This window comes from Pseudochaenichthys georgianus, chromosome 17 (genome assembly GCF_902827115.2).
Source record: "Pseudochaenichthys georgianus chromosome 17, fPseGeo1.2, whole genome shotgun sequence".
Lineage (NCBI taxonomy): Eukaryota > Metazoa > Chordata > Actinopteri > Perciformes > Channichthyidae > Pseudochaenichthys > Pseudochaenichthys georgianus.
The window spans coordinates 2726097-2752837 of NC_047519.1; the positions used below are offsets into that span (position 1 = coordinate 2726097).

The 26741-nt window shown below is 41.8% G+C and overlaps 1 protein-coding gene across 1 annotated transcript; it reads left to right on the forward strand.

The window, feature by feature from the left end:
* Nucleotides 1–1786: 1786 nt before the first annotated feature.
* c17h5orf22 (chromosome 17 C5orf22 homolog) lies at nucleotides 1787–26607 on the forward strand. Its single transcript, XM_034105221.1, has 10 exons — nucleotides 1787–2058; nucleotides 8136–8281; nucleotides 13572–13721; nucleotides 17218–17336; nucleotides 19467–19753; nucleotides 23199–23261; nucleotides 23838–23959; nucleotides 25105–25171; nucleotides 26058–26197; nucleotides 26292–26607. Exons 1-10 carry the CDS (start codon nucleotides 1990–1992, stop codon nucleotides 26446–26448), a joined length of 1320 nt encoding a protein of 439 aa, XP_033961112.1. The 5' UTR covers nucleotides 1787–1989; the 3' UTR covers nucleotides 26449–26607.
* Nucleotides 26608–26741: the final 134 nt, after the last annotated feature.

Sequence of the window (26741 nt, forward strand, 5' to 3'; positions counted from 1 at the left end):
TGTTAACATTGTAAACTTGACAGCTTTTTAACCCAAACCACCTACTGGTTAAAGCACGTTATTACACGTTTAGAGTAATATTGAAATCTTGAAAAGGGATGTCCAAAATAGCAATTATATACAGTTTTTAATTAACTAATTAATTTGTAGAGAATAACGAGTAATGTATATACTTTATAGGGATCTGCAGATAAATATTTAGTCTTCTCAAGCACCAACAATCATTACATTACATTACATTGTATTTAGCTGACGCTTTTATCCAAAGCGACTTACAATAAGTGCGTTCGACCAACAAAATACAAGCTTGAAGAAAACAGAATCATATAAGTACATCAGGTTTCATAGAGCCAAACATTTCAAGTGCTACTCAACTGGCTTTAGATAAGCCAGTCCTCCAATCAAATATCTCTCCTGATTGTTGGCACTTGACAATCACCTTCCCTGAATTTTACTCAGGTGTAACTAAAGTCTGCTTTAAGGGTTGTTTATATTTCACATCATTAATCAGAATCTGTAAAGTAACTAAAATAAATGTAGTGGAGTAAAAATACCAGGTTAACCTTAAAGAAGACGTTCGATTCCTGTTTTGAATAGTGTGGCGTCGATGGGTTTCATTCCATTTCAAAATGCTATTTGTCGCTCAGCGTACACTTCGCGCACTGCCACTCCAACATCCAATCACAGAGGTTGAGGACAAATAACGGGGTTTGTCAAGCAAAGCACATGGTGGAGTCCCAAACGATAGCTGAGGATTCTGGGTAGTGTAGTGTCTTCGGCCATCCTAAACTGAACACATATTTGTTTCTCCGAATCAAAGGGGAAAAATACAAAAGCATTGTACACAATTTAAACCAATCAATGTTGTGTAATCAACTAGGATAATCTGGTGTTTTTGAGTTGATGAGTAGTGCAGATAGCACTGTAAAATTAATCGACAGTAAGGGGAATACTTACTTCCGGGTGTAAAATCCTCCGTTATCCAATGGGAATGGATGCTCACATTGCTCTCCGTAATACAATAAAGGGGACATGATCAAATAGGAATATAATGTTCTTTTAAAAAACGTTAACTAAAGGGAACAATCTATTGGACACAGCTGAAGCTCTGGCCTTCCTTAAAAACTAACTAATTTAATAAAAATCCCAGTTGTATTACACACAATGCACTGTTTTTTGACAACAAAAAATCGTAAATAATGCACCATAATACATTCTGACGAAAAATAAAAATGATTATGAATACAAATAAAATAAAAGAAGCCTCCCGTGAGTTACTACAAGCTATAAAGTATATTTTAAAAACGTTTTATAGAATAAAAGCTCCCTGCAGGACGTTGTAGAAATGCGTGTGTGCACCACGACAAAAGAGCCTCATTCACTTTACATTGGGGTTGTTTGCGTGGTGCAGACACGCAAATGTAACAAAGTTCGTGAGTCCACCACGCAATGCAGTGTTAAGGAGTCGTGGTGGAGTCACGCATTCTGGTGAGATCAGGTTGGCTATATGCCAGACATTTTTGCACACATTCACAGTAAATATGTATTCAGTATGATAGCTGTCTAACAGAAGTTAAATCCATTTCTCACTTATTCTGACAATGTACTTAACCCCAAATAAAAGAACCCAATAAAAAGAGTTGTTAAATAATAGTGAAGTCACGTTGTAATAACAACAACAACTCATCTCTCTCTCGTTATATTTTTGAGCTTTGCCAAAAGCCACTGTGTCAATGTTGTCCTACTTGGGTTGCCGTCCGGATTTGTCCAATATGGCGGACCATCTTGCACATGCGCACTGCAGATCGGGTAGAGCTGCAGATCGGGTAGTGACAGCCAGTTTAAAAGGCTCGTGGATGTATTAACAGCACGAGTGAATGCTTCAGCTGTTTCTGTCTGAAGGAACGTGCTCAGACTGTGCGCGTGGGAGGGTGTGTGAGAACGTGCGGTCAGTGAGCTAACAGCTCGTTATCTGACGGAGCGGAGAAGATGAGCCGATTCCCGCTGAAGAGGCTCTACACGGAACTGCCGGTGTGGGTGGTGGAGGACCACCACGATGTAAGCCGGCCCTTTATACTGACACACTGAGGGGTCTCTGGAGAACTCCGCAACATTATATAATGTGTGTTGCTAACGTTAGCTAGCTGTAATTGCCTAATTCACCACTTATTGGTTTATTAGTGACAGCCAGTGGTGTAATGTGATGTACATTTACTCAAGTATTACTTATGTATGATTTGGGGGTACTTTTACTTGAGTATTTCCATTCCATGCTACTTTATATTTCCACTAAATTACATTTTGGAAATCAATATTGGACTTTTTACTATTTTTACTACATCAATCTAACAACATCAGTTACTTCTAACTTTACATATCCAGATTATAAGTCAACACATAAATAAAGTAATACATAAACTATGATATATAATTATAGGTTAAGATATTCACTAGTAGTATACAGTAATACAATTAGCTCCACCTGTACCTAGCTGTGATTAATGCATCGAGTACTTTTACTTTTGGTACTTTAAGTATATTTTGATGCCAATACTTTTGTAATTTTACTTAATTAAGATTTTGTAAAAATGTATTCACATGTGTGTTTTCTGTGTGGTTTGCCTTCAAATTGGCAATCTTCACACGAGGGCTGTCCCGAATACCATTTTTCGGGCTCCGGATATTCGGTAGTAATCAGCAGCGAATATTCGTTCAGTGCTTGTGGAGGGGAGACGACGACGACGACGACGACGACGACGACGACGACGACACACACACGTGTATTTCGGTTTATTCACGGCATTCTTTTTGTTATTCTACAGTATTGTTGTTTTATAGTTATTTATTAATGTATATAATCCAATTTGTGTTCTTTGAAATTGAAAAGGATATTGTATTGTGTGTTACTTTCGTTGCAGTTGTATATGTCTTAAGTGTAATTTGGCTTGGCTTTCTATTTTGTATGGACATGCTTTTATTTTTGAAGGACTGTTAGCGCAGTTGTTGTTGCTACGGAAACAACGTGACGGAGATTAATGGAGAAAAAGTCATCTACATATAAAGACGGAGAAAGCAAACGATAACGTTTATGGTTAAGTGTTAGCACCCCCGAAGAGGCACAAGCTCTTACGTTGATATTGGAGATTTCAATAAATAAAAAACGAATAACGAAATTGAAACCCGAATTCTTTCACACACACACGGGTATTGGACCGAGGGCGACACCGTACTACCGGTATCCGCCATTTCACGCGAGGTGCAAGCAGAATATCATAGTCTATTGCCTTAATCAATATCTAGTCAACTCTAAAATACCACATATATGCAATGGCATGATAATATTATTGTGACAAGTGGGGTATTCACCTGGTGTTTCCAGAAATTAGACGTAGATGCAGCCAAAATTGACGAAGGCCACTTTCGAGGGTCGTTTTTCCATACATCTGCAGGCAGTCTGTAAGGGCAATCCGACAACCCACACAGCTCTAGTTTACGCTGGTAACGACCTAGAGCACACCCCTCAAGTCCAGAGATGTAATCCGAAGACATGCAGCGATTTCTTCGTCGTTAATTCAGAAAAAAAAACCTAGTGCGCTCTGCCTGGCTACGTTAGCTAGCTGTTTATATTTGCACCTCCAGGATATTTGCACCTCCAGGAAAATGGCGTATTTATATATATGGCGCGCGTTGCATTGTGGGTAGCTCGTGACGTCACTGTGTGTGAAAGAATAGTACTCCAATGAACGGATATTCGGGTACAGCCCTACTTCACACTGATTTAGTGTGAATGCTGTGCAACAGTAAACAAATAAGTTATTTTAAAAAATATTTAAAAAAAATAAGTTATTTTAAAAATCTCTTTTTAAAAAAAAAATGTAACTCAATGGGAGGAACCTTCAAATCCTCTTTTACCTACACCTTGCACCAAATGCTACTCCTTCCACATACTTTGAGCTAGAGTTTTCATTCCAACTTTAAAATGATCACAAGAGATTCAGCTATTAAAATCTTTTTCAGATTTTTGATATCTTTTACACTTTATGAGATATTTAACTTAATTTGGAGTTTGGTAAAGAAGCCTTCTTCAGATTTTAACATTAGTGTGTATACTGCGCAGCTCGCTAAGGCTTACCCCCTAATCCCACCAGGAGCGTCTGCGCTGCGGCTGCGGCGTTTTTAGCGATCGCGGCCGCTCTAGTCAATGGGTGCTATTCCACCAGACCCGCTGCGCCGCGGCTCGAAGCGTCCCAGAAGCTCCTCGCCACAAGGAATTTCTAAAATATAGGATGAATCCTATTTTTGACGCGGCGCAGGCAGGAAGTGATGAAAATCACTTTGTTGTCTGCTTTGCTGGTTGAGGGGGTGCACCCAAAACCGGCTCCTTCTCCTCCCCCCCACCACCGTCTTTCAAGTAGGAGAATACATGCCAGCGTTCTCCTCCGGTTTACAGGCACTGTAAATTATATATATATATATATATATATATAGAATAATTATGATGATGAATGCATATTTTTTTACCACTAAAATACAGCAACACATCTTTGATTCATGTCGTTTATAACTGGCATATTACAATTATTATTAACTGTGTCTGTAGTCTACAACACAACAAAATAGGAAATAACAACAATAAACACGATTTAAACAGACACAAACATAAACCATTTAACTACGTAGCCTACTACTTGTAGAAGTACAAATGTCCAGGAAATATTCCAAAATCAACAACAACTGCGAGGCTGCACACACAACGCTCCGCTTCCGCAACGTTTTGAAATGCGCCTGGTGGGTTATGATGCAGGAGGAGGTCGCAGGAGGAGGTCGCGGCGCAGCGCAGACGCTTCTGGTGGGATCAGGGGGTTAGAATGCGTGATGTCACAGCTAGAGTGGAGGAGAGCTCGCCTTACTTTTTTTTTTTTAAACTGCCATAATTCCCAAACCCTACACCCCTGGGACATAATGTTATGCTTGAATTGTAGGAAAACCTCTCTTACGTTGAGAAAAAAAAATTAAGCAACATTCCTCCTGAGGGCATGAAGTGACAAACACTTTCAACATGTCTCCATTAAGAGCCATTGTAAATTCAGCCTGATCTGTCCTCAGAGCAGCAGCTGCTCACCTTTAGTAAATCAGCCAGAAATTCCACATTATTGACCCGGAAGTGCACAAAAAGCACACTTCAGACGCTCAGGGTCCTGGACATGCTTCACGCGTTGACATTTTAACAAAAGTAGCTACCGTTTTTAAACTATAGTTAGAAATGTAAGAGGTTTATTTCTCATTCAGAACAATGGAAATGCTCTCCTTTCACAGCACATCTCCATGGAAACCTTTGATCTCTGGGCTCACGTACACAGGTGTTTCATAACGTTGTCACCTCAAACACAAACAAACAGTCTGGACTTTAACAGACTGTCTCAGACTCAGCCTATTATTTTCTGTCTGATGGAGACTTCATACTGACTTCAACATGTTCCACATATTTTATACATTATTGGTGACGTTTGATTTTATTTCAAAAGTTTGAAGTTTAAAATATTCTGATGCTTTTCAAAGCGTTTTTACTTTATTTTCTCTTCTTAATACACATTCATTCACTACTACTTACATTTAATATTTAATTCCTTCAGCCTACTTTCAGCTATAAACCATTCAACTATTAACTTATTCAACTATTTCAGGACATTGAGGCTATACATTTTGTTCTTTATACCTTTTTTAAACCATCATTATTTTTCCTACTCTTCCAGTTTAATATTTCACTTTCAAGTTTTCAACAAAGTGATTGCAATGCATTTGAGCTGTAACAATTTTGATTCAAATCATTTCACTTTTCTGCATTTCTCCGCTAAGTTCAGCAACACGCTTCAGTGTTTCCCCTACAAATAGCGGCGGCGCAGCTATGTATACTATAGGACAGTAAACCAAAAATATCGTTTAAAGTTGGAGAGATGCATAGATTAAGAAATGTTAACTAGGTAAAATAAGATGTAAATGAACAACAAAAATAAAATAAGTTACATTTATTGGTTATGTTCACATACTTATTGATTATTAAAATGTAAACCGATCGTTTTCATATGGGTGTTTTAGAGTTGTACTCCCTAGATCAGGTCTCTAGTAATTGTGTGCTCAGTGTGCACCAGATTGAAGCATTTTACTTTAAAATGTTCACAAAAAAACATGTTCATACAATACTGAATACAATTGAAGCCATTTTAACGTATATTACATATGTCAATAAGTTTCTGTTTTTGTAATGTATTTGTCTTTTGTAGACATTATATATATATATTATTATAGTATATATTATATTATTATATATATATATATTTTTAATTTATTCTTTACATATAAAATCTCACCTAGGGCAGCAAATTGGCTAGAACCGGCCCTGGTACTAGGCCTCAAGAGCCTTTCTTGTGCAGACACATAGAAACAAATTGGCGGGGCGCACTTCGCAAGCGCACACTAAAACATTCCACGCGCTCCGCGCTCACATTATGCTGGGCCCAGGTGCCTTAGCACCGCTGCTATGACTCGATCCTAGGGGAAACACTGCACTTACTTGGTTTTTGTAGCTAAAATGAGCTACAGACACCGTTCAACTAATAACATATTCAGCTTTTTCTGCATTTTCAGCTAAATTCAGCCACAAATGTTCACAGTTTACAGCATTCGCACACATTTTCAGCAGGAAATGCATTTTCTAGTTGTATTTGTGACAGTCATTTCAGTGTTGTTTTCAACCGACTCTGCTAAGAAGCAGCCTGTTGGCAGCCTGTGCAGTCAGTGTGTACCAAATATAGCCTGAACACTGCTCACATATCAACCTACTGAGACACACACACACACACACACACACACACACACACACACACACACACACACACACACACACACACACACACACACACACACACACACACACACACACACACACACACACACACACACACACACTAGGGCTGTATCCGAATATTATTTAAACATAAACTTTATCGTTTACTTTCTCCGTCTTTATATGTAGATATGACTTTTCTCTGTTAATCTCCGCCACGTTGTTTCCATAGCAACAACAACTTCCTGTCAACAGCTCTAACTCTCCTTCAAAATAAAAGCATGTCCATACAAAATAGGAAGCCACGCCAAATTACACTTAAGACATATGCAACTGCAATGAAAGTAACAAACACAATGCAATATCCTTTTCAATTTCAAAGAACACAAATTGGGTTGTTTACATTAACAAATAACTATAAAACAACAATACTGTAGAATAACAAAAAGAATGACGTGAATAAACGTGTTGATTACTACGCCCCCCCCCGCGCGCGGGCCGAATATCCGCTGCTGATTACTACCGAATATCCGGAGCCCGAAAAATGGTATTCGGGACAGCCCCCTCACACACACACACATACATACACACACAAACCAGCCTACTGAGACACACAAACCAGCCTACTGAGACACACACACACCTCCACCTCTCTGTAATACATTTGATTTAACCCTCTAATCATGTTGGTTTCTCCAGCCTTACTTTGGTGTTCACGGTCTGTTTTAACTGCTCTTACATTAACACTAAAACGATTCATCATCACCAAATTGTATTTAACACCCTTGTAAACAATGACATGAATACCTGAATATACAAATAATAGACACTGAAAATGTCTTCCAAAATTAACATGTTATTGATTTGGTTGTTTATTATCTGATGGACAAACATAATCTAGGGTTACCCATTCATTTGCAATGGCGTTCATTTTCTACATAGATGTTGCAATCAAATGTAAAAAAAACAATGATAGTTGAAGAGAGGAGGGTTAATCGAACCACATACATAATGGATTCAGTTATGATCAAAAGTCTATTTTTAAAAGTAATGTCCCTTATCTGTCAACCCCTCTTTTTTGATTTGTCAGCCACTTGACACTTGCCTGTCAATCAAACAAGATTAGCTTGTTGTGTTTTCAGAGTTCCCCCTTCCTAGAGTGCATGTTTGATTGTGCTGGTTCTTCTATTGAATATCTTCAACCTTAGATGAGATGTCAGTTTTATCATGACATTTAATGAGTCAAATGTCTTTAAATTGCTAATTTTACTCTATCTTGGTTCTGTCCTAGGTGGTACGTCATATTTATCGTGCCATTGCATCGAGACACCTCCCCCTGCAGAACATAAAGATGGTTCATCTAGACTCCCACCCTGATCTGCTCATCCCCGTCAACATGTCAGCTGACACCGTCTTTGACAAGGAGAAACTCTTCAGGTACGTTTCTTACACACAAAGTCTTTGAGTGTGAAGCGAGGCCTGGTATCTGTCCAAGCTGTGGCTTTAGAACAGGTGAGGGAAAACAATTGCAAAAAGACCTTACTCAACAGAATTCATCTTTTTAATATCTGAATATGAGCTTAGCTGTGCTGTGGCTGTGGTGGCACTGATTTCATTTTTCACACTGACCGCTGACATGTTAAAAAGCCTACATCTGCATATGTTTATGATGGACATCATAGAGAGACACCTAGTAAGGATGCCACCTGGGTGCCTCCCTAGGGAGGTGTTCCAGGCACGTCCAGCTGGGAAGAGACCAAGGGGTAGACCTAGGACCAGGTGGAGGGATTATATCTCTTCGCTGGCCTGGGAGCGCCTTGGGATCCCCCAGTCAGAGCTGGTTGATGTCGCCAGGGAAAGGAACGTTTCGGGCTCTCTGCTGGAGCTGCTACCCCCGCGACCCGACCACGGATAAGCGGGAGAAGATGGATGGAAGGATCATAGAGAGAGATATTGTTGAGCCTTATCACCTTTTTAAAGGGTTGCTTGCTTTACTCAATTTAGAACTATTTTCTTCAGAGGACAGTTCCCTTTGAAGCTGTATACAGCATCTACTTGATCTACTTTGAATTATTCGGACACCCAGACTGTCTTGCTAGTTTGTTTAAATACATTTTAAAAAATCATATTTAATGGAAATGGAGGTTCCGAAAGAAACCCTCTTTATTTTACGTACACAGCAATTTGGCCTCTGCTTTTAACCCATCCTTGTACTTGGAGCAGTGAGCAGCAATTATACAGGCTACTAGTATACTGTTATAGCAGTGTATCTTTCAAAGTACCAGTCTACACCAGGGCTCGAGCTTAAGGACGTCCCGTCGTCCCGGGGCTGAAAAAAATAGTGTCGGGGAGGATACAAAATAATTTTGGGACGAATTTGGGACGAGAGTTAAAATAAAAATACCCTGCTAACTCTACTACAAACGGCGATGAAAATGAAACCGACTGCACGTTTTGTGTAGCACACAGTTATTAAACCTCCTTGTCAACATAAACACACACGCACAAAACATTTAGCAACCCGCGAAATACACACACATGTAGCTACAGCTGTGCCGCTGGCTGTCAGCCAGCCGCCCAGCTGGCTGTGCCCGCGAATTCCTGGTCCGCAAATTCGCGCTCTCTATGGTCTAGCCAGATTAATATAATATGGCTCTGGGTCTAGCTATGTACTGAGTGAGTGTGTGTATTTCGCGGGTTGAGTGATGTACAATGACAATGGCATCCCGTGGAGGAATTCTGAAATGTTTTACCGTTACATCACAAAAACGCACAGCAGAACCAGACCCTGGAGCGCCGGCCTCTTTATTTACTTACTCCTCTTCATCCCCTATGAGTAATAAGGCTGAGAAGATAACCCTCCATCGTATTTAGTCCTTAGCAATATGCTGCCTCTCCCCAGGTAGGGATGGGTACCGAGCCCCGGTATTAAACGGGCCCCGGGCCGGAATTATTAAAGACAGTGGTAACGTTAAGCTCCGATGTTATCAGACTTTTTATCGGTACAGGAGACATTTAAAAAATATATGTCATATGTATTATTGCTACATACACATTATATCGCAGTTTTAGTTTCACCAACTCCGTTTCTAATATGCAATAAGACTACAACATGCGTCTATGATGTATTTTCGAGCTTTCCAATCCAGATGAGATCTCTCTGTCCCGTCTGTGTGCGAGGGGGCGGGGCAGTTTGTAAAGGTCTCCTGACTGTGTTACAGACTCTCATCCTGGTTCGCGGTTACTCTGGGTTCTGTCTTCAGGACAGTGTTGGATTTTTTTGATAATTGGATGGGACTTGATTGGATTCAATATTAGAGTAATTTTCTCGTTTGTGTGTTTGTTTAAATATATTTGGCCTTTGTTTATGTGATTGAATGATTTACTCAAATAAAAAGGTTGATGAATTATCATCTAATGATTTGTATGATGTTTTATTTATGTTAAAGGTCACTTTAAATTATTTTAACTCATGATAATGTAGGAAAAAAAAAAAAAAAAAAAGGGACGATCCACATTAATTTCGGGACGGCTTGGATTGTATTTCGGGACGGTTCCGGGAGGATGGGGAAAAAAGTTAGTTGAGAGCCCTGGTCTACACCCCGTAATGGTCTGTTTGGGGACTTGAACTGGCAACCCTCAAGTTCCCAAGGGGGCAAGATTCAAAGCTCTGGAGTACTAAAACCAAAACAATCTGCTTGGCTACTTATCTCAAAGGGTTAATGGAGAATAAGTTATCTTTTTCTGGGTGTACAATGAAGTTAATTATTCTGCTGGTACCTAGCAGAAAACTCGCAAAAGATTTATATTGGGGGTAAAAAATACATGGTTCATGGAGAAGTACATGCGGGGGCTTAGCAGGTGAGCACAAATATGTTTTTCTGGAGGAAGCAGAAATACAAATTATTGTGCACTATTTTTAACATCTGTATCAGCTTATAAAAGTAAGCATAATCAACTGAATGTTTTAACGTTGCCTTTCAAATTATTATGAATAATAACTTACAGAAACAATGCATGTAATAGTCCAGGGGTGGCCAACCCGCGGCTCTTTGCCTAGTTTCATGCGGCTCTTCAGTTCATATCGAATTGTATAGCCTATGTGTGAGTTTGGGGGAGAGACACTGACTCCTGACTAGTGTTGCACGGTGTACCAATACTTGAAAGGTACGCGATACCCTGCCGTTAAAAACGTTACGATTCCTCCGTTTCATTAGTATCGGTACTTTAAGAATGACGGGGGAAAGTACTCCGGTGAGAAAGCGCTGTTTAATAAGAGCCGTGTGTGTTCAGTGCTCTGCTTCCACTCCCTGCACTGCAGCCGTGCCTGCAGTGGCCACACGAGGACGAAAACGGCTAAACGCATAGGATTAACGCAAACGCAATCGCAATCGCAAACAAGCTTCCGTCCACACGCGATAGTTATCCGGATAGTGTCTGTCCACACGAGACCGCTCCGTTTAGCTCCAACCGCTGGAGAAGCTGCAGTACATATGAGGAGCCTGTACGTGGCGCTGTAACTTCCTCCACAAAAGCAGCGAAGAAGAAGGTTGTCATGGTTGCCCTTCTGTTTATTCTCCGCGGTGGGGGCCGAGGGAACCGGGCAGAGTTTTTCGCCAGTCAACGTGTATTAAAGTTTAAATCTTCCGGACAAAATGATAAAAGTGCCGGTCAAAGGTCTTCTTTGTTATTTATTGAGCTTACGTAGAGAAAGATAAATAATCTGAATTCAGGGTGCAGTTTACTTTGACGCGGGGGTGAGCAGCAGAGGTGGGGAGAGGCGGGGCTATTGCCTCATCATTATTGCTGTAGATGTTGCACAAACAACTGTAGCATGGTCAATAGCGTCCGGAGCACGATAGCAACTCTGCGATCCGCCATTGTTGTTGTTGTTGGTGGCGAAACACTTCAGCAATGGCGCGGGGTAAGCGGAGGTGGGGAGAGGCGGGGCTATTGCGCAATCACACGGAGCCGTTTGACCCCCCAGAGAGTTGCGTTTGCCATTCTATCCACCTTGGGACCCGTTATCGTTTCCTCAGTCGTTTAGTGCCGTATTCGGTCGTCCTCGTGTGGCTGAACGGTCTATATGACACTAAACAGTAACGCAAACGACCGAATTCGTCCTCGTGTGGCCGCAGCCTCAAGCACGCTCTAAGTCCCTCCCCTCTCTCGTGCACGCGCTAGCTGCCAGAGCATGTGAGAAAACGAGAAGCATGGCTGCGAGTGGGAGTGCAGCTGCTGCTGCGCCTCGGCTTGTTGACAGAAAAGACGCCAGAAGCGAAATATGGAAGTATTTGAGCTATATCTCTGACAGCGAGGGCCAGCCTACGGACACCACGAGGCCTGTCTGTAAGAAATGTATTAATTTTATTTAATAGGAAATCTTGTCATTTATTTTATTTATTGTTCTCATTGTTTAAAAGTTTGTGTTATGGTTCTGGTGTGAAATAAAGCACAATAATTACATTTAAGACTGTTTCCCTTTTTTTAAGAAAAGTATCGAAAAAGAATCTGAATCGCAATTCTTGACTTGGTATCGAAACCAAAATGTTGGTATCGTGACAACACTACTCCTGACAGTTACACCTGATATTTAGTAGGTCTGTTAAGTATTGAATGCTGATCATTCTGACGTAATTTGGCCGGTCAAAGTTGTTTGGGCTCGGATAAAATCGCTCCGTTACTTTCGTCCCGTGTTACTTTTGTCCCGTGTTACTTTCGTCCCGGCTCTCCCTACGTGTGTGTGTGTGTGTGTGTGTGTGTGTGTGTGTGTGTGTGTGTGTGTGTGTGTGTGTGTGTGTGTGGTGTCAGGTGTCAGTATGAGAGGATGACAGCGCGTCTAATTTTGATGTGGCCCAAGAACCAATCACAATAATACCTGCGATGCAGTGAACCAATCACCTGTGAGGGGGGGGGAACCTATCGTTGATTAAACACTATCCAGTGTTTCCCCTACCATTGTGTTGGAGGGGCGCTGCGCCCCGCTAACGGAGCCCCGCGCCCCCCCCTGAAATTCAAGGTGTTTAAAAAATATATATAATTTTTTTTTTAAATATATAAATATAGCACCAAATTGCAAATAATCTATATCTACTGTCACTTTTCACATTGAACATGTGCTCTTTTATTAAATAAACTAAACGCTTTCATTTGAAGTTGAGTTTAGTGTTGTTGACCCTAAGAAACACTGATGCACTAATCAATAACAATAATCCACAGCTCCTCTCTCTGCTCCAGAGGATTTAAAACATATATATCCCAATGCCACAAAAATGAATGAAAGTTGAAATCTTGTCTCCAGAAAACAAAAAACTGTTTGATGTGGCTCTTTGCAGTAACATAGAAAGAATGTGGCTCTTAACCTCTGACTGGTTGGCCACCCTGCAATAGTCCACCCTCTCTTCCCTCCTCTCTCAAACACATGTTGCTCCTCTCCCCTGCCATTGCCCCACTCTCAGTACTGATACAAGCCATTGACAACACAACACTTACAGATATATGTGAATTTCAAAGATTCACATACTTCATTTTTTTATGTATCCAAATATTATGTCTATATTCAAATGTTTTGTGTTTACCCTTATGTTCATGTTCACTGTGCTCAAAAATGCGTCAAAGTAAAAAGTCTATATATTTATATTTTGGGCCACCAGAGATCATTTCAGGTTGCCTGTTGACAACAAATGCCCGTTTGTTGACTCCTCTATTATCTGTGTATGTTTCTCAGTGAGTTGAGTATAGAGAACTGGATCATGCCCATGGTGTATGCGGGCCATGTGTCCTGTGTGGCCTGGCTGCATCCATACTGGGCCCAGCAGATCACAGAGGGGGAGCACAGGATGGCTGTGGGAAGAGACTCCTCCACCACCACCATCAGGTAGGAATACACACACCCTCATTAAAGTCCTCTGTCAGCTGTGAAGTATGTATCTTTAGTAAAAGCCCCCACACAGGTGCTTCCCTTGTGTTGCACACTGGGCTTGTTTGTCAGCTCCCCCACTCTCATGTTAGCATGCACCTGTTAGCGCATCACACACTGCTATGAAAGCTGCTGTTGAATTTCCCCAAAAAAATCCCGTCCAATGTCTTCTTCTAAATCAGATGAATTAAGCTCAGGGTTAGGGTAAAGGGTTAAAGAATGATGTGAAAGAGAATGTATGCGGACTTTGGAAAAGAGACGGTCTATACACTGGGCGACGTCATTATGACAACCCTAACCCACAACACTACCACAGTCGCCCATAGATGGAATACATGTAGATACTTTAACCATGCATTCTTATCGTGTTGTTTCAGCTGGGCTTGTATAAATGTGGACAACAGTGAAACATGTATATCTTCAGTACCGAGGTTTGAATTCAAATGCAACATGGCAATTGTTGCTTCCTGCTTCTATTCATATTAGGGGTGCAACAACTAATCGACTTAATCGATTGAAATCGATGACCAAATTAGTTGCCAACTAATTCAGTCGTCGATTCGTTGGTGACGTCATCACGTATGTTTTACGCGCCGTTAAGCTCCAACGTTATCGGTCTTTTTATCGGTACTGGAGACATTTAAAAAATATGTCATGTATTATTGCTACATAAACATTATATCGCAGTCTTAGTGTCGCCAACTCGTTTCTAAAATGCAAAAAGACAAATTCGTCTATGGTGTATTTTCGACCTTTCCAATCGAGACGAGATCTCTCTCTCCCGTCTGTGTGCGAGGGGGCGGGGCAGTTTACACACACGCCAGGGCTCGAAATTAACTTTTTTCCTCAGTGTCCCACAACTGTCCCGAATTCTACTTTGTATTGTCCCGGATATAACCAGCAGTGTCCCAAATTTTAATTTGTATCGTCGCCCCCCCCCAATTATGCAGAATACATATAATTTTTGTCACTTAATCATCACACCATAGACTCTGGTTCACCATGTAAGTTTAAAAACTTATTCTTTTAAACATATGAATATTAGTCTGATCTGTTGCCTCTCCGAGAGTAGAAGGGAAGAGAGTTGTTTTAAGACATGTTTTTCGATTGTTTCTCAATATCTAGACTAATTTATCATTGTCATGTCAACATTGAAGAATTCTGATTTGTATTTTTCAATTCAATATGGTATGGCTGTATGGTCTCTGTGTTTTATGATCGGAACCCTCTATCTGGCAATAAAAGTGGTATGAATGATAATAAAAAAACAGAAGTTCCATAATACAGTTTAATAAATGTATCTGTTTTCAGCTCTAATTACAAGTTATCCTCACAAGTCGTCAGTAGTACTATAGGAATATAAATTGATCTTCTATCTTCATTCATGAATGTCAATCATCTTGCTCTCACTCACCCCCCCCCCCCCCCCCCCCCCGGCACAAAAACAACTGGAACATTACTCTCTCTTAACATGACACATTATTCTCATACCAGAGTTGATTGACAAACTAAAATTACCTTGCGACCCCCTTGCTAATCGTCACCCAATCTGACTGACGTTCTTGACCAAAAAAACTAAAACAATAAAAAAAGATGAAAAGCTAAATGATTAGCTAAATGCCTTACGTTTTTGCAGCTAAAGATTCTAGCCTGGTCACTGACTGGCTGACAAAGAAAATACAAAAATGATAGGCTACACCTCTTATTTTGATCAAATGTATTTCACATCATTTTCACAAACTTCAAAAGAACATGACACCGCATTTTAGGACGTTTGTACGCATTGTAAGGCACACTTGACACTTCCGTTGCTAGCGTTAGTTAGCGCTAGCTAACATTGACACTTAAGACAACTAACTTACCACAAGACGATGCATCATGACCAGGACTTGGGATGTTTTCGTTTTGGGAGTCGGCAGAATTGGGGCTTGCATCAGGGGGCTGTTTATTCAACCACCTCAGCATTTCTTTCTTCTTTTTACTGTCTTGACCGTTGCATTGGCGCGAGTCTAGCAGCAGTCAGCAGCAGAGTGGATGACGTAGAATGCATTCTATGATTTGACAGCCCAATGACTTTGCAAATAACACCCATTTTGAAGTTTACTTTTAATTTCTTTTTCACAGTCCCGAAATAGTCCCAGACAAAATAGATTTGTGTCCCAGTAGGAATTTTTATGGTCCCCGGGACATCGTTAATTGCGAGCCCTGACACACGCGGCTGCTACATGCAGCAACACACGGCGGGGATGGCGGAGAGAACGCGCTCCAAGGTGTGGTTAAATGTTACTCGTCTCTAGGTGGACAATGCTCGTTGCCAAGAGTGCAATAAGAGTTTAGCATGTCAGGGAGGTAACACGAGCAATGTGTCTAAACATTTAGCACCACATTCAGGCGGAGGAATGCACCGGTTTCGACTGTCTTTCTAGCAGCTCTGTAACCCATCCACGAGTAACTTTTCCACGTCAGGTGTTATGTATGCTAGCAGCAACACACAGAGTTAACTCAATTATGCAAACATAAACTTTAACATTTTGTTAAAGTTTCAGCTATTCTGTTTACAATTATGTAGTCACATTATAGGATTTGTTAAAACATTGTTGTTTCATTTGTTTTCTTTTGAAATATTATTTATTTAATTTAAATATTATTTAATTTAAATAAAAAGCTATGTTAATTTTGTTCACAATGTGTTTAGTTAATTTAATAATGTATGTATTTTTGAATCAAGTATTCATCTTTATTGTCTTCATTGTTAGTTTCCACATGCCTAAAACAACCTCAAGCTAAATCTAAAAGTTGATTGCTAAATAAGAGCGCTTGAGAAATTGTGCAAGGCATAATAGTCCGAATAGTCGATTAATCGTTTCATTAATCGATATATTAATCGATTATCAAATTAGTCGTTTGTTGCAGCCCTAATCATATTCATTTAAATGAATCTCAATTAGTGTGATTGTATGAAACTATTTGAATAAATAATACTTTATGCAATACATCTACTACTGTGCATATTTTTCTTTAAAGTTGGAAACATATGAGCACTTTAGCAAGATGTATGTAATATGACAGAAAATACTTATAACGCAGTGTTACTTAAATGATCTGCGTTTCTCGGCCATCATCGGTTGTTTCTGTGAACGGACAAATAGTGTGTCACTTTCTCCTCTCTTCTGTAAAGCAATGCCCCAGTGTATCCTGAGCTAAAGGGGACACTTAAGGGGACACTAAAGGTACTCTTGAAGCTCCTTTCCTATCATTTAATGAATTTGAAAGCTCTCATCATGGCTGCCATTTCAGTTCTTATGGGTCATTTCACTCTGTAGCCCTGAAACCCTAATAGCAAAAAAAACGATTTGCCTGTAACAAATGTTTCTAGGAGCTTTAAGATCAGATGTTTCCCTTTGGTTTGTCATGAACGTCACTTCTTGTATCTGTTTCTCTCCTTGTTGTGCAGGGTGACCAGCACAGACGACTACTTCCTCAGTGACGGTCTGTATGTTTCTGAGAAGCAGCTGGAGAACCCCAAAGCTCTGAGGCTGAACGTGGTCAAAGTCAATCCTGTTAAACAGACGGGTGAGGTCTAACACTGAGTGCAACATTAGAAGACATGTAAACAGAAATGTGAGGTGCCTCATTGATATATTCATTTCGATAAGGATTTTGTATCTTGTGTATGAATTTACCGATGATTTACACAAGCTGCCAGTCTGAGGCCTAGAGTCCAACACCAGGGAGGGAGAGCGAACCAACAGCACAAACAGGGCCGCCTTAATGCACGGGCTGACCTGGGCTGAAGCCCAGGGGCCTACGGAGATCAGGGGCCTATCATGAGCCAATAAAAAAGTTTAAAAATAAAAAATGTAATTAATCTTTTTTTTTTTTTATTAAAAACATTTAAATAAACAAAGTCTTGGCTTTCAGAATATGAAACTTTTATTTCCAAAATCACACGATAAATACATTTTTGAAGATTGTAAAGGGAAGATGACAGCTCTCACTCGCCACTCACTCCTCCTCCCTCCGGCTGACATTATGAAGGTAAGGCGTATAGTAATCATAGATAACACGGCAGGGTCCGTTACAGTTTGTTTTCATCTGTTTTCAAATAAACAAAGTCTTGGCTTTCAGAATATTAAACTTGTTTACTTGTTTGGCAAATTCAGATGATAAATACAACGTTGAAGCTTGTAACGGCATAATTACAAGCGGAGAACGGAGTAACTTGACGTCACAGCAGGCATAACAACAGCCGGTGTTTCTCGAGAGTGTTTTCCCCGGGAAACAAACACAATACACACAAATGCAAAAATACACAAACACACACACGTATACACACACACACACACACACACACACTCGCGAGCTTCCCCCAGACCAGTAAACCAAACGAAAATATCTTCCCTCCGTAGTATTTTGATCATTTGCTCCGCTAATCAATCAGATCGATGGATTCCAGAGATGACTCCGTAACAGTCCGTGGGCACCACTTAACAGCCAATCAGAATGAGAATATGTTTCACATGTGACTTATTCAAATTGCGAGTGATTGAGTGACAGATGAAGGTTGTTTAGGAGAAAAAGTTTGAGAAGAAAAAGTTTGAGAGTGGCGCTCGGAAAAGGAAATTGTTGAGGGAAAAGGAGTTTGGAGACAAGCAGCTATTACAAAACATGTCGAAGCTTACAGGTTATTTTAAACCTGTAGGCCAGGATGAGGAGGAAGGACAGATGAGTTCTGTACCGAGCGGCAGCGGTGCCGGCCACGGGGCCTCGGAGCCAAGTAGGCCGTCTGGTTCTGATAGCGATGGAGTAGCGGGAGAGGAAAAACAGACAGGAGGGACATTATCTGTTGGAGGAGATGGAGAGGACGACGAGGACTTGCTACGTGGAGGGGAGCCAACGGCAACCGGACAAATACATGAGGGAGGCCCGATAGTCACTCATCTGGAGGAGAGGGCCAGGTGCGCGTGGAGCAGAGTGGAGAAGTGCGATCACAGAGCCTGCCGAGGCTATACATGACTTTGATTTGTTGTTTAAATAGGGGGCCTACAAAAACTATCAGCCCCAGGGCCTGATGGCAGGTTAAGGCGGGCCTGGTTACAAAGGTGCTACTTTTTTAGATTTGTTCGTCTGAAATGTTGGTCACTAATTCCAGAACTGAAGTGATTGACTCCTTTCAGAGCACAGCCACTTCGTTGTAATTTGCCTCGCTTTGAAAGCACACTTTAAGGTTGACTTGGTGATTTCACTCTCTCCCCAGGGCGCCCAGGCCTCGGTGTGAAATACACATGCTGTAAATGACCTGGTTACTTCTAAGAATGGGAGCACACTAAATAATAGCATTTATTTTGCTCTAACTCAAAAAGCACTTTTCCTTTATAGGATATTTGAATGCTGCATCAGTTTGCGGGTTCTTCTCCTCCGTATAGTGTTATCTGCAAACATTGAAAAACAGATTGTTCCCTGAAACCTTAAGCCTTAACCGGATTTATTCAAGACGTATCGGTCATCATTCAACAATGTTAATATGTGAGTGATTGTTTCCCTTTCTTTTAATCAAATGTTTTTAACACATGTATTATTTACTATTTTTTTTTATCTCCTTCTCTATATCCAATGATTTTTTTTTTAAATCACTTTGAAGATTTCCTGATGGGTCATATTTCCATTTGACCCTGTTCTTCATTTGTTCTTGTGACATTTCAGAAGTGCAGAGTGCAGAGGACATAGACAGAGGTTGTGCTAAGAGAGGCCGAACAGAGTGCAGGGCTGAGGGGTCCAGCTGCTCGGAGCCCCCCCTCACATGTACTGACCCGCTGCGACCTGCAGAGGGCAGCAGCAGGTCGAGCTCCAATGACGATGATGAGGAAGGATCCACCAGTTATGTTGTGAAGATAATATCTTCATTTCTAAGTGAGACAGAGCCGTATATCCTGGACATTGATTTGGATTTCTTCTCATGTAAGAATCCCTTCAAGGAGTTATACACAGAGGTACATCCCACTTAACTCACTCATTGCTTTGTACAGAGGTACATCCCACTTAACTCACTCATTGCTTTGTACACAGAGGTACATCCCACTTAACTCACTCATTGCTTTGTACACAGAGGTACATCCCACTTAACTCACTCATTGCTTTGTACACAGAGGTACATCCCACTTAACTCACTCATTGCTTTGCACACAGAGGTACATCCCACTTAACTCACTCATTGCTTTGTATACAGAGGTACATCCCACTTAACTCACTCATTGCTTTGTACACAGAGGTACATCCCACTTAACTCACTCATTGCTTTGTACACAGAGGTACATCCCACTTAACTCACTCATTGCTTTGTACACAGAGCTACATCCCACTTAACTCACTCATTGCTTTGTACACAGAGGGACATCCCACTTAACTCACTCATTGCTTTGCACACAGGTACATCCCACTTAACTCACTCATTGCTTTGCACACAGGTACATCCCACTTAACTCACTCATTGCTTTGTACACAGAGGTACATCCCACTTAACTCACTCATTGCTTTGTACACAGAGGTACATCCCACTTAACTCACTCATTGCTTTGTACACAGAGGTACATCCCACTTAACTCACTCATTGCTTTGTACACAGGTACATCCCACTTAACTCACTCATTGCTTTGCACACAGGTACATCCCACTTAACTCACTCATTGCTTTACACACAGAGGTACATCCCACTTAACTCACTCATTGCTTTGTACACAGAGGTACATCCCACTTAACTCACTCATTGCTTTGTACAGAGGTACATCCCACTTAACTCACTCATTGCTTTGTACAGAGGTACATCCCACTTAACTCACTCATTGCTTTGTACACAGAGGTACATCCCACTTAACTCACTCATTGCTTTGTACACAGAGGTACATCCCACTTAACTCACTCATTGCTTTGTACAGAGGTACATCCCACTTAACTCACTCATTGCTTTGTACACAGAGGTACATCCCACTTAACTCACTCATTGCTTTGTACAGAGGTACATCCCACTTAACTCACTCATTGCTTTGCACACAGAGGTACATCCCACTTAACTCACTCATTGCTTTGTACAGAGGTACATCCCACTTAACTCACTCATTGCTTTGTACACAGAGGTACATCCCACTTAACTCACTCATTGCTTTGCACACAGAGGTACATCCCACTTAACTCACTCATTGCTTTGTACACAGAGGTACATCCCACTTAACTCACTCATTGCTTTGTACAGAGGTACATCCCACTTAACTCACTCATTGCTTTGTACACAGAGGTACATCCCACTTAACTCACTCATTGCTTTGCACACAGAGGTACATCCCACTTAACTCACTCATTGCTTTGCACACAGAGGTACATCCCACTTAACTCACTCATTGCTTTGCACACAGAGGTACATCCCACTTAACTCACTCATTGCTTTGTACAGAGGTACATCCCACTTAACTCACTCATTGCTTTGCACACAGAGGTACATCCCACTTAACTCACTCATTGCTTTGTACAGAGGTACATCCCACTTAACTCACTCATTGCTTTGCACACAGAGGTACATCCCACTTAACTCACTCATTGCTTTGTACACAGAGGTACATCCCACTTAACTCACTCATTGCTTTACACACAGAGGTACATCCCACTTAACTCACTCATTGCTTTGTACACAGAGGTACATCCCACTTAACTCACTCATTGCTTTACACACAGAGCTACATCCCACTTAACTCACTCATTGCTTTGCACACAGAGGTACATCCCACTTAACTCACTCATTGCTTTGTACACAGAGGTACATCCCACTTAACTCACTCATTGCTTTGTACAGAGGTACATCCCACTTAACTCACTCATTGCTTTGCACACAGAGGTACATCCCACTTAACTCACTCATTGCTTTGTACAGAGGTACATCCCACTTAACTCACTCATTGCTTTGTACACAGAGGTACATCCCACTTAACTCACTCATTGCTTTGTACACAGAGGTACATCCCACTTAACTCACTCATTGCTTTACACACAGAGGTACATCCCACTTAACTCACTCATTGCTTTGCACACAGAGGTACATCCCACTTAACTCACTCATTGCTTTGCACACAGAGGTACATCCCACTTAACTCACTCATTGCTTTGTACACAGAGGTACATCCCACTTAACTCACTCATTGCTTTGTACACAGAGGTACATCCCACTTAACTCACTCATTGCTTTGTACAGAGGTACATCCCACTTAACTCACTCATTGCTTTGTATACAGAGGTACATCCCACTTAACTCACTCATTGCTTTGTATACAGAGGTACATCCCACTTAACTCACTCATTGCTTTGTACACAGAGCTACATCCCACTTAACTCACTCATTGCTTTGTACAGAGGTACATCCCACTTAACTCACTCATTGCTTTGTATACAGAGGTACATCCCACTTAACTCACTCATTGCTTTGTACAGAGGTACATCCCACTTAACTCACTCATTGCTTTGTATACAGAGGTACATCCCACTTAACTCACTCATTGCTTTTATCTTCAAAAAAGCATAATGATGTTTTTTATAAACAAACGTCTACCAATGTGTGCTTGATAGAAAACACTTTGTTTAACTATAAGAGATGTCGCCTTCCTGAAAAACAGGAAGTAATAATTTGAAAAAAGAGTTTGGAATGATGCCTGGGCTGGACAGGAAGTCTCCAAAACGGCTCCGTGGGGCTTTCAGAGAAACAATCCTCTATCCAAATGGAACAATGTGACCTTAGAAAAGAAGAGACCAAGATATTTAGGATCAAACTTGATTGTATTGAAAGGAAAAGCTGCCTTTCATTCAGCAGATTCAGGCAGAATAATAGAAGGATTTTAATACAAGTTAATGATCAAAACAAATATGGACAAATAATTGTTTACACAAGCAAAGATGCAGTCTTTCACCAGTTTCACTTTTAGATAAAACAAAAAAGACCAATTAAAGTACAGCGGATGTGCCAGAGTCCATATAAGATACGGTATTATTTTAATGGTCAGATCACGTCTGAAATGTGACTCACAGCAGCTCCATTTGCAACATCAACAATGACAGATATTAAGACACAATACAAAAAAACAAAACACTTAACACAACATCAAGATCTCTGAGAGAAACCCGCTCAAGACCCTCTTGCATGCATTTAACTCTGTATTTACTGTTGGGAATGTACAGAGGGATCTTTTGTAGTGTGAATGTAAAACGTTTTTAATCGAAGTGTGTGTGTGTGTGTGTGTGTGTGTGTGTGTGTGTGTGTGTGTGTGTGTGTGTGTGTGTGTGTGTGTGTGTGTGTGTGTGTGTGTGTGTGTGTGTGTGTGTGTGTGTGTGTGTGTGTGTGTGTGTGTGTGTGTGTGTGTGTGTGTGTGTGTGTGTGTGTGTGTGTGTGTGTGTGTGTAGGAAGAGTACAGCATCCTGAAGGAGCTCTACAGCTTCAAAGGACCCCGCCCGCATGCTGCTGAGGTGAGTCAGCGACTGAGTGAGCGTCATTTCACTGAACCAAAGTCTTCCATGTGTATTCCTTCGACTAGTTTGGGTTAGTTGGTTTAGAAATGTTTTTGCGCATCAATTCCCAATCCATTGATGGCATCATGCTGAAGAGATACTTTCCCCAGTTATCTTTGACATTGCTAATACTTATTAGAGCTTCTATACCTACTATGGAGTACATGGTACCGTTGTTTTCTCTGAAGCTCATTTTGGTCCCTTTTAAGAGTTACACCAAACCTGTGTGTGTGTGTGTGTGTGTGTGTGTGTGTGTGTGTGTGTGTGTGTGTGTGTGTGTGTGTGTGTGTGTGTGTGTGTGTGTGTGTGTGTGTGTGTGTGTGTGTGTGTGTGTGTGTGTGTGTGTGTGTGTGTGTGTGTGTGTGTGTGTGTGTGTGTGTGTGTGTGTGTGTGTGTGTGTGTGTGTGTGTGTGTGTGTGTGTGTGTGTGTGTGTGTGTGTGTGTGTGTGTGTGTGTGTGTGTGTGTGTGTGTGTGTGTGTGTGTGTGTGTGTGTGTGTGTGTGTGTGTGTGTGTGTGTGTGTGTGTGTGTGTAGGAGGAGCTGGATGAGTGTGTGGATCAGCGTGTCCGTCAGCTGGAGGACCTGGAGGCTGCGTTCGCCGACCTGCTGGAGGACGATGGGGAGGACACAGTGACGCGCTGGACCGGGAACCCCGGGTAATCAACCCCTAGCATTTTAAACTAATGGCATTATTAAAGTGGCACTCCAGTTTTCTTATTATAGGGGGTTGTGTCCTCAACCTGTGAAAACTGTTTCTTCATGTGCACACTTCTAATCAGGACTGTGTTGGTGGAGAAGCTTCCGAGCCAATAACAGCGGCTCTGTTCCAGTGAGCTAGCTTGTGTAGCCTGGGCTAAATATAGTGCTCAATGTTTATCCTCTGCTGTGTGATTGGAGATAATGCTCTACAGTTTCCTCAGTGGAGTGAAAACAGACGCTTGCATGTTCACCACACGCAGTCACAGGGCTGATAAAGTTACCCCGTTTCCCTGCTTCTAGTTCGGATTGGAGCCGGTGCCCATTGAGAACAAGTTGTTTGTGTTTCCACTGCAGCAGGGCCGGCTCTTAGCCCTGCCACAAGGCATAACGCATACATAAGAGGCTGGTGCAGAGCAACATCAGCTCATGGCGACATTAGAAAGATGTTGCAGGAGTGCCGAGATCGCAAAGTGACTGGAATGCAATTCCACATATTGTACATATAGACGTTATGGAACATTAACCAGGCAGTATGTTACATAATTCGTTTTTAACACTACTTTATGGCCAAAGATGAATTTGCCTTATGTATCACATTATTGTGAGGCACAGTCGCTGGCGTTGATGGGATGTAAACGGTGGCGTTAGAACCTGGCTCCTCTCAGACTCAACAAACTGAACCAATCCAACACAACACAGAACTACAACGGAATTCATTTGAATGGAAAAGGGCTAAGAAGAACAGACGAAAAGTCACACCATGACTGGAGGAAGTCAGAAGCTTGATGCTTTGAGAAGAGAGTGCTAACCCATGCAGCACAATTCAGGGCTCTGGAACTAGCAACACGACATAAACAGAGTGTGCACACCCACACGGTGAGAACAGGTCCAACATGTCCAACCAGATGTGAGGGGACGATTATGAAGTGACTTCTCTCCCTATGTGAAATGGGTGCTTATTGATCATGATCATTGAGCATCATCACTGATGAAGTGTAGCACATTATCCAGATCCTTCATTGTGTGACTCTTAACTCCATCACATGACTTCATTCTGCCAGGCACACCTAAAGCGTGTTATCTTCCTGTTTCTTTCTTCCAGCATGGCTTCATTAACCCCACTGGTTTCCAGTCTAAAGTCCAGGAACCCGTGCCCTGACTATGAAATGGTAAGAATGTTAAGGCCCTTATGAACTGTGAGTGTTCTGATACAACAGCTCCTACTATACTCATTATTACAGGTTTTGTGAAACTCAAGCAATAATTGACTAATTCATACAGAGGTGTCTATGTAGGTAGATTATTCACACATTACAGATGAAAACCTTAGAGGTTGCTGTGATAATAATGATAAATGAAGTACAGGGACTTTCAAAGTAACGGCATGAATACAATGAAATGCATCAGGGCTCATATCGGGGTGTTGTTTTATTCCCTCTCACATCTGATCTCCCTGCTCTCTCCCTGTGTTCCCTCTCACATCTGATCTCCCTGCTCTCTCCCTGTGTTCCCTCTCACATCTGATCTCCCTGCTCTCTCCCTGTGTTCCCTCTCACATCTGATCTCCCTGCTCTCTCCCTGTGTTCCCCCTCACATCTGATCTCCCTGCTCTCTCCCTGTGTTCCCTCTCACATCTGATCTCCCTGCTCTCTCCCTGTGTTCCCTCTCACATCTGATCTCCCTGCTCTCTCCCTGTGTTCCCCCTCACATCTGATCTCCCTGCTCTCTCCCTGTGTTCCCTCACATCTGATCTCCCTGCTCTCTCCCTGTGTTCCCTCTCACATCTGATCTCCCTGCTCTCTCCCTGTGTTCCCCCTCACATCTGATCTCCCTGCTCTCTCCCTGTGTTCCCCCTCACATCTGATCTCCCTGCTCTCTCCCTGTGTTCCCTCTCACATCTGATCTCCCTGCTCTCTCCCTGTGTTCCCTCTCACATCTGATCTCCCTGCTCTCTCCCTGTGTTCCCTCTCACATCTGATCTCCCTGCTCTCTCCCTGTGTTCCCTCTCACATCTGATCTCCCTGCTCTCCCTGCTCTCTCCCTGTGTTCCCTCAGGTCCATCAGGCTGGGTTGACCTGTGACTCGGGGGAGCTGCCGCACCACATCAGCTCCGACGAGGAAATCGACAGACTCATCTCCGCCGTGCAGCTGTTTCTCAAGGCTCTGCCCAAACCCACACTGGTCACCATGTCCAGGTAAATAACAACATGCAGAGCCTCATGGGACTTACGGATGTACTTAATAAGAGTCAGTGTTAAAATGAAATGTGTTTTTGAACGTGTGGTCCAGGTCCAGTCTGGATGAATACTGCCCCGTGGAGCAGGTGGACTCGGTGCAGAGCAGAGTACTGGCTGTACTGGGGAACCTGTACGGACCACTGGACTTACACAGAGACTATGAGAACAGCAGCACAGAGACTCAGGACCGCCAACCACAGGCCTCCTAACACACAAACCAGCCTACTGAGACACACTCACACACACCTTACTTTTGGATGTAATGGATGTACAGTTTGTAATAGACAAGCACTTAAGAAAATGACATATGTCAGATACGGTTGTAATGAACTTGAAGTAAATTCATATTTTATGTCCAAAAGCTGGAACATGTTCTGAGACTGTCGGTCATTATTTATGCATGTAATATGTTAACATTTGAAGTCTGGTAATATTCTATGTTTTTCATGGTAAACAATGTGCAGACTCAGGCCAGCACAGAATGAATATTGGTGCCCTTTTC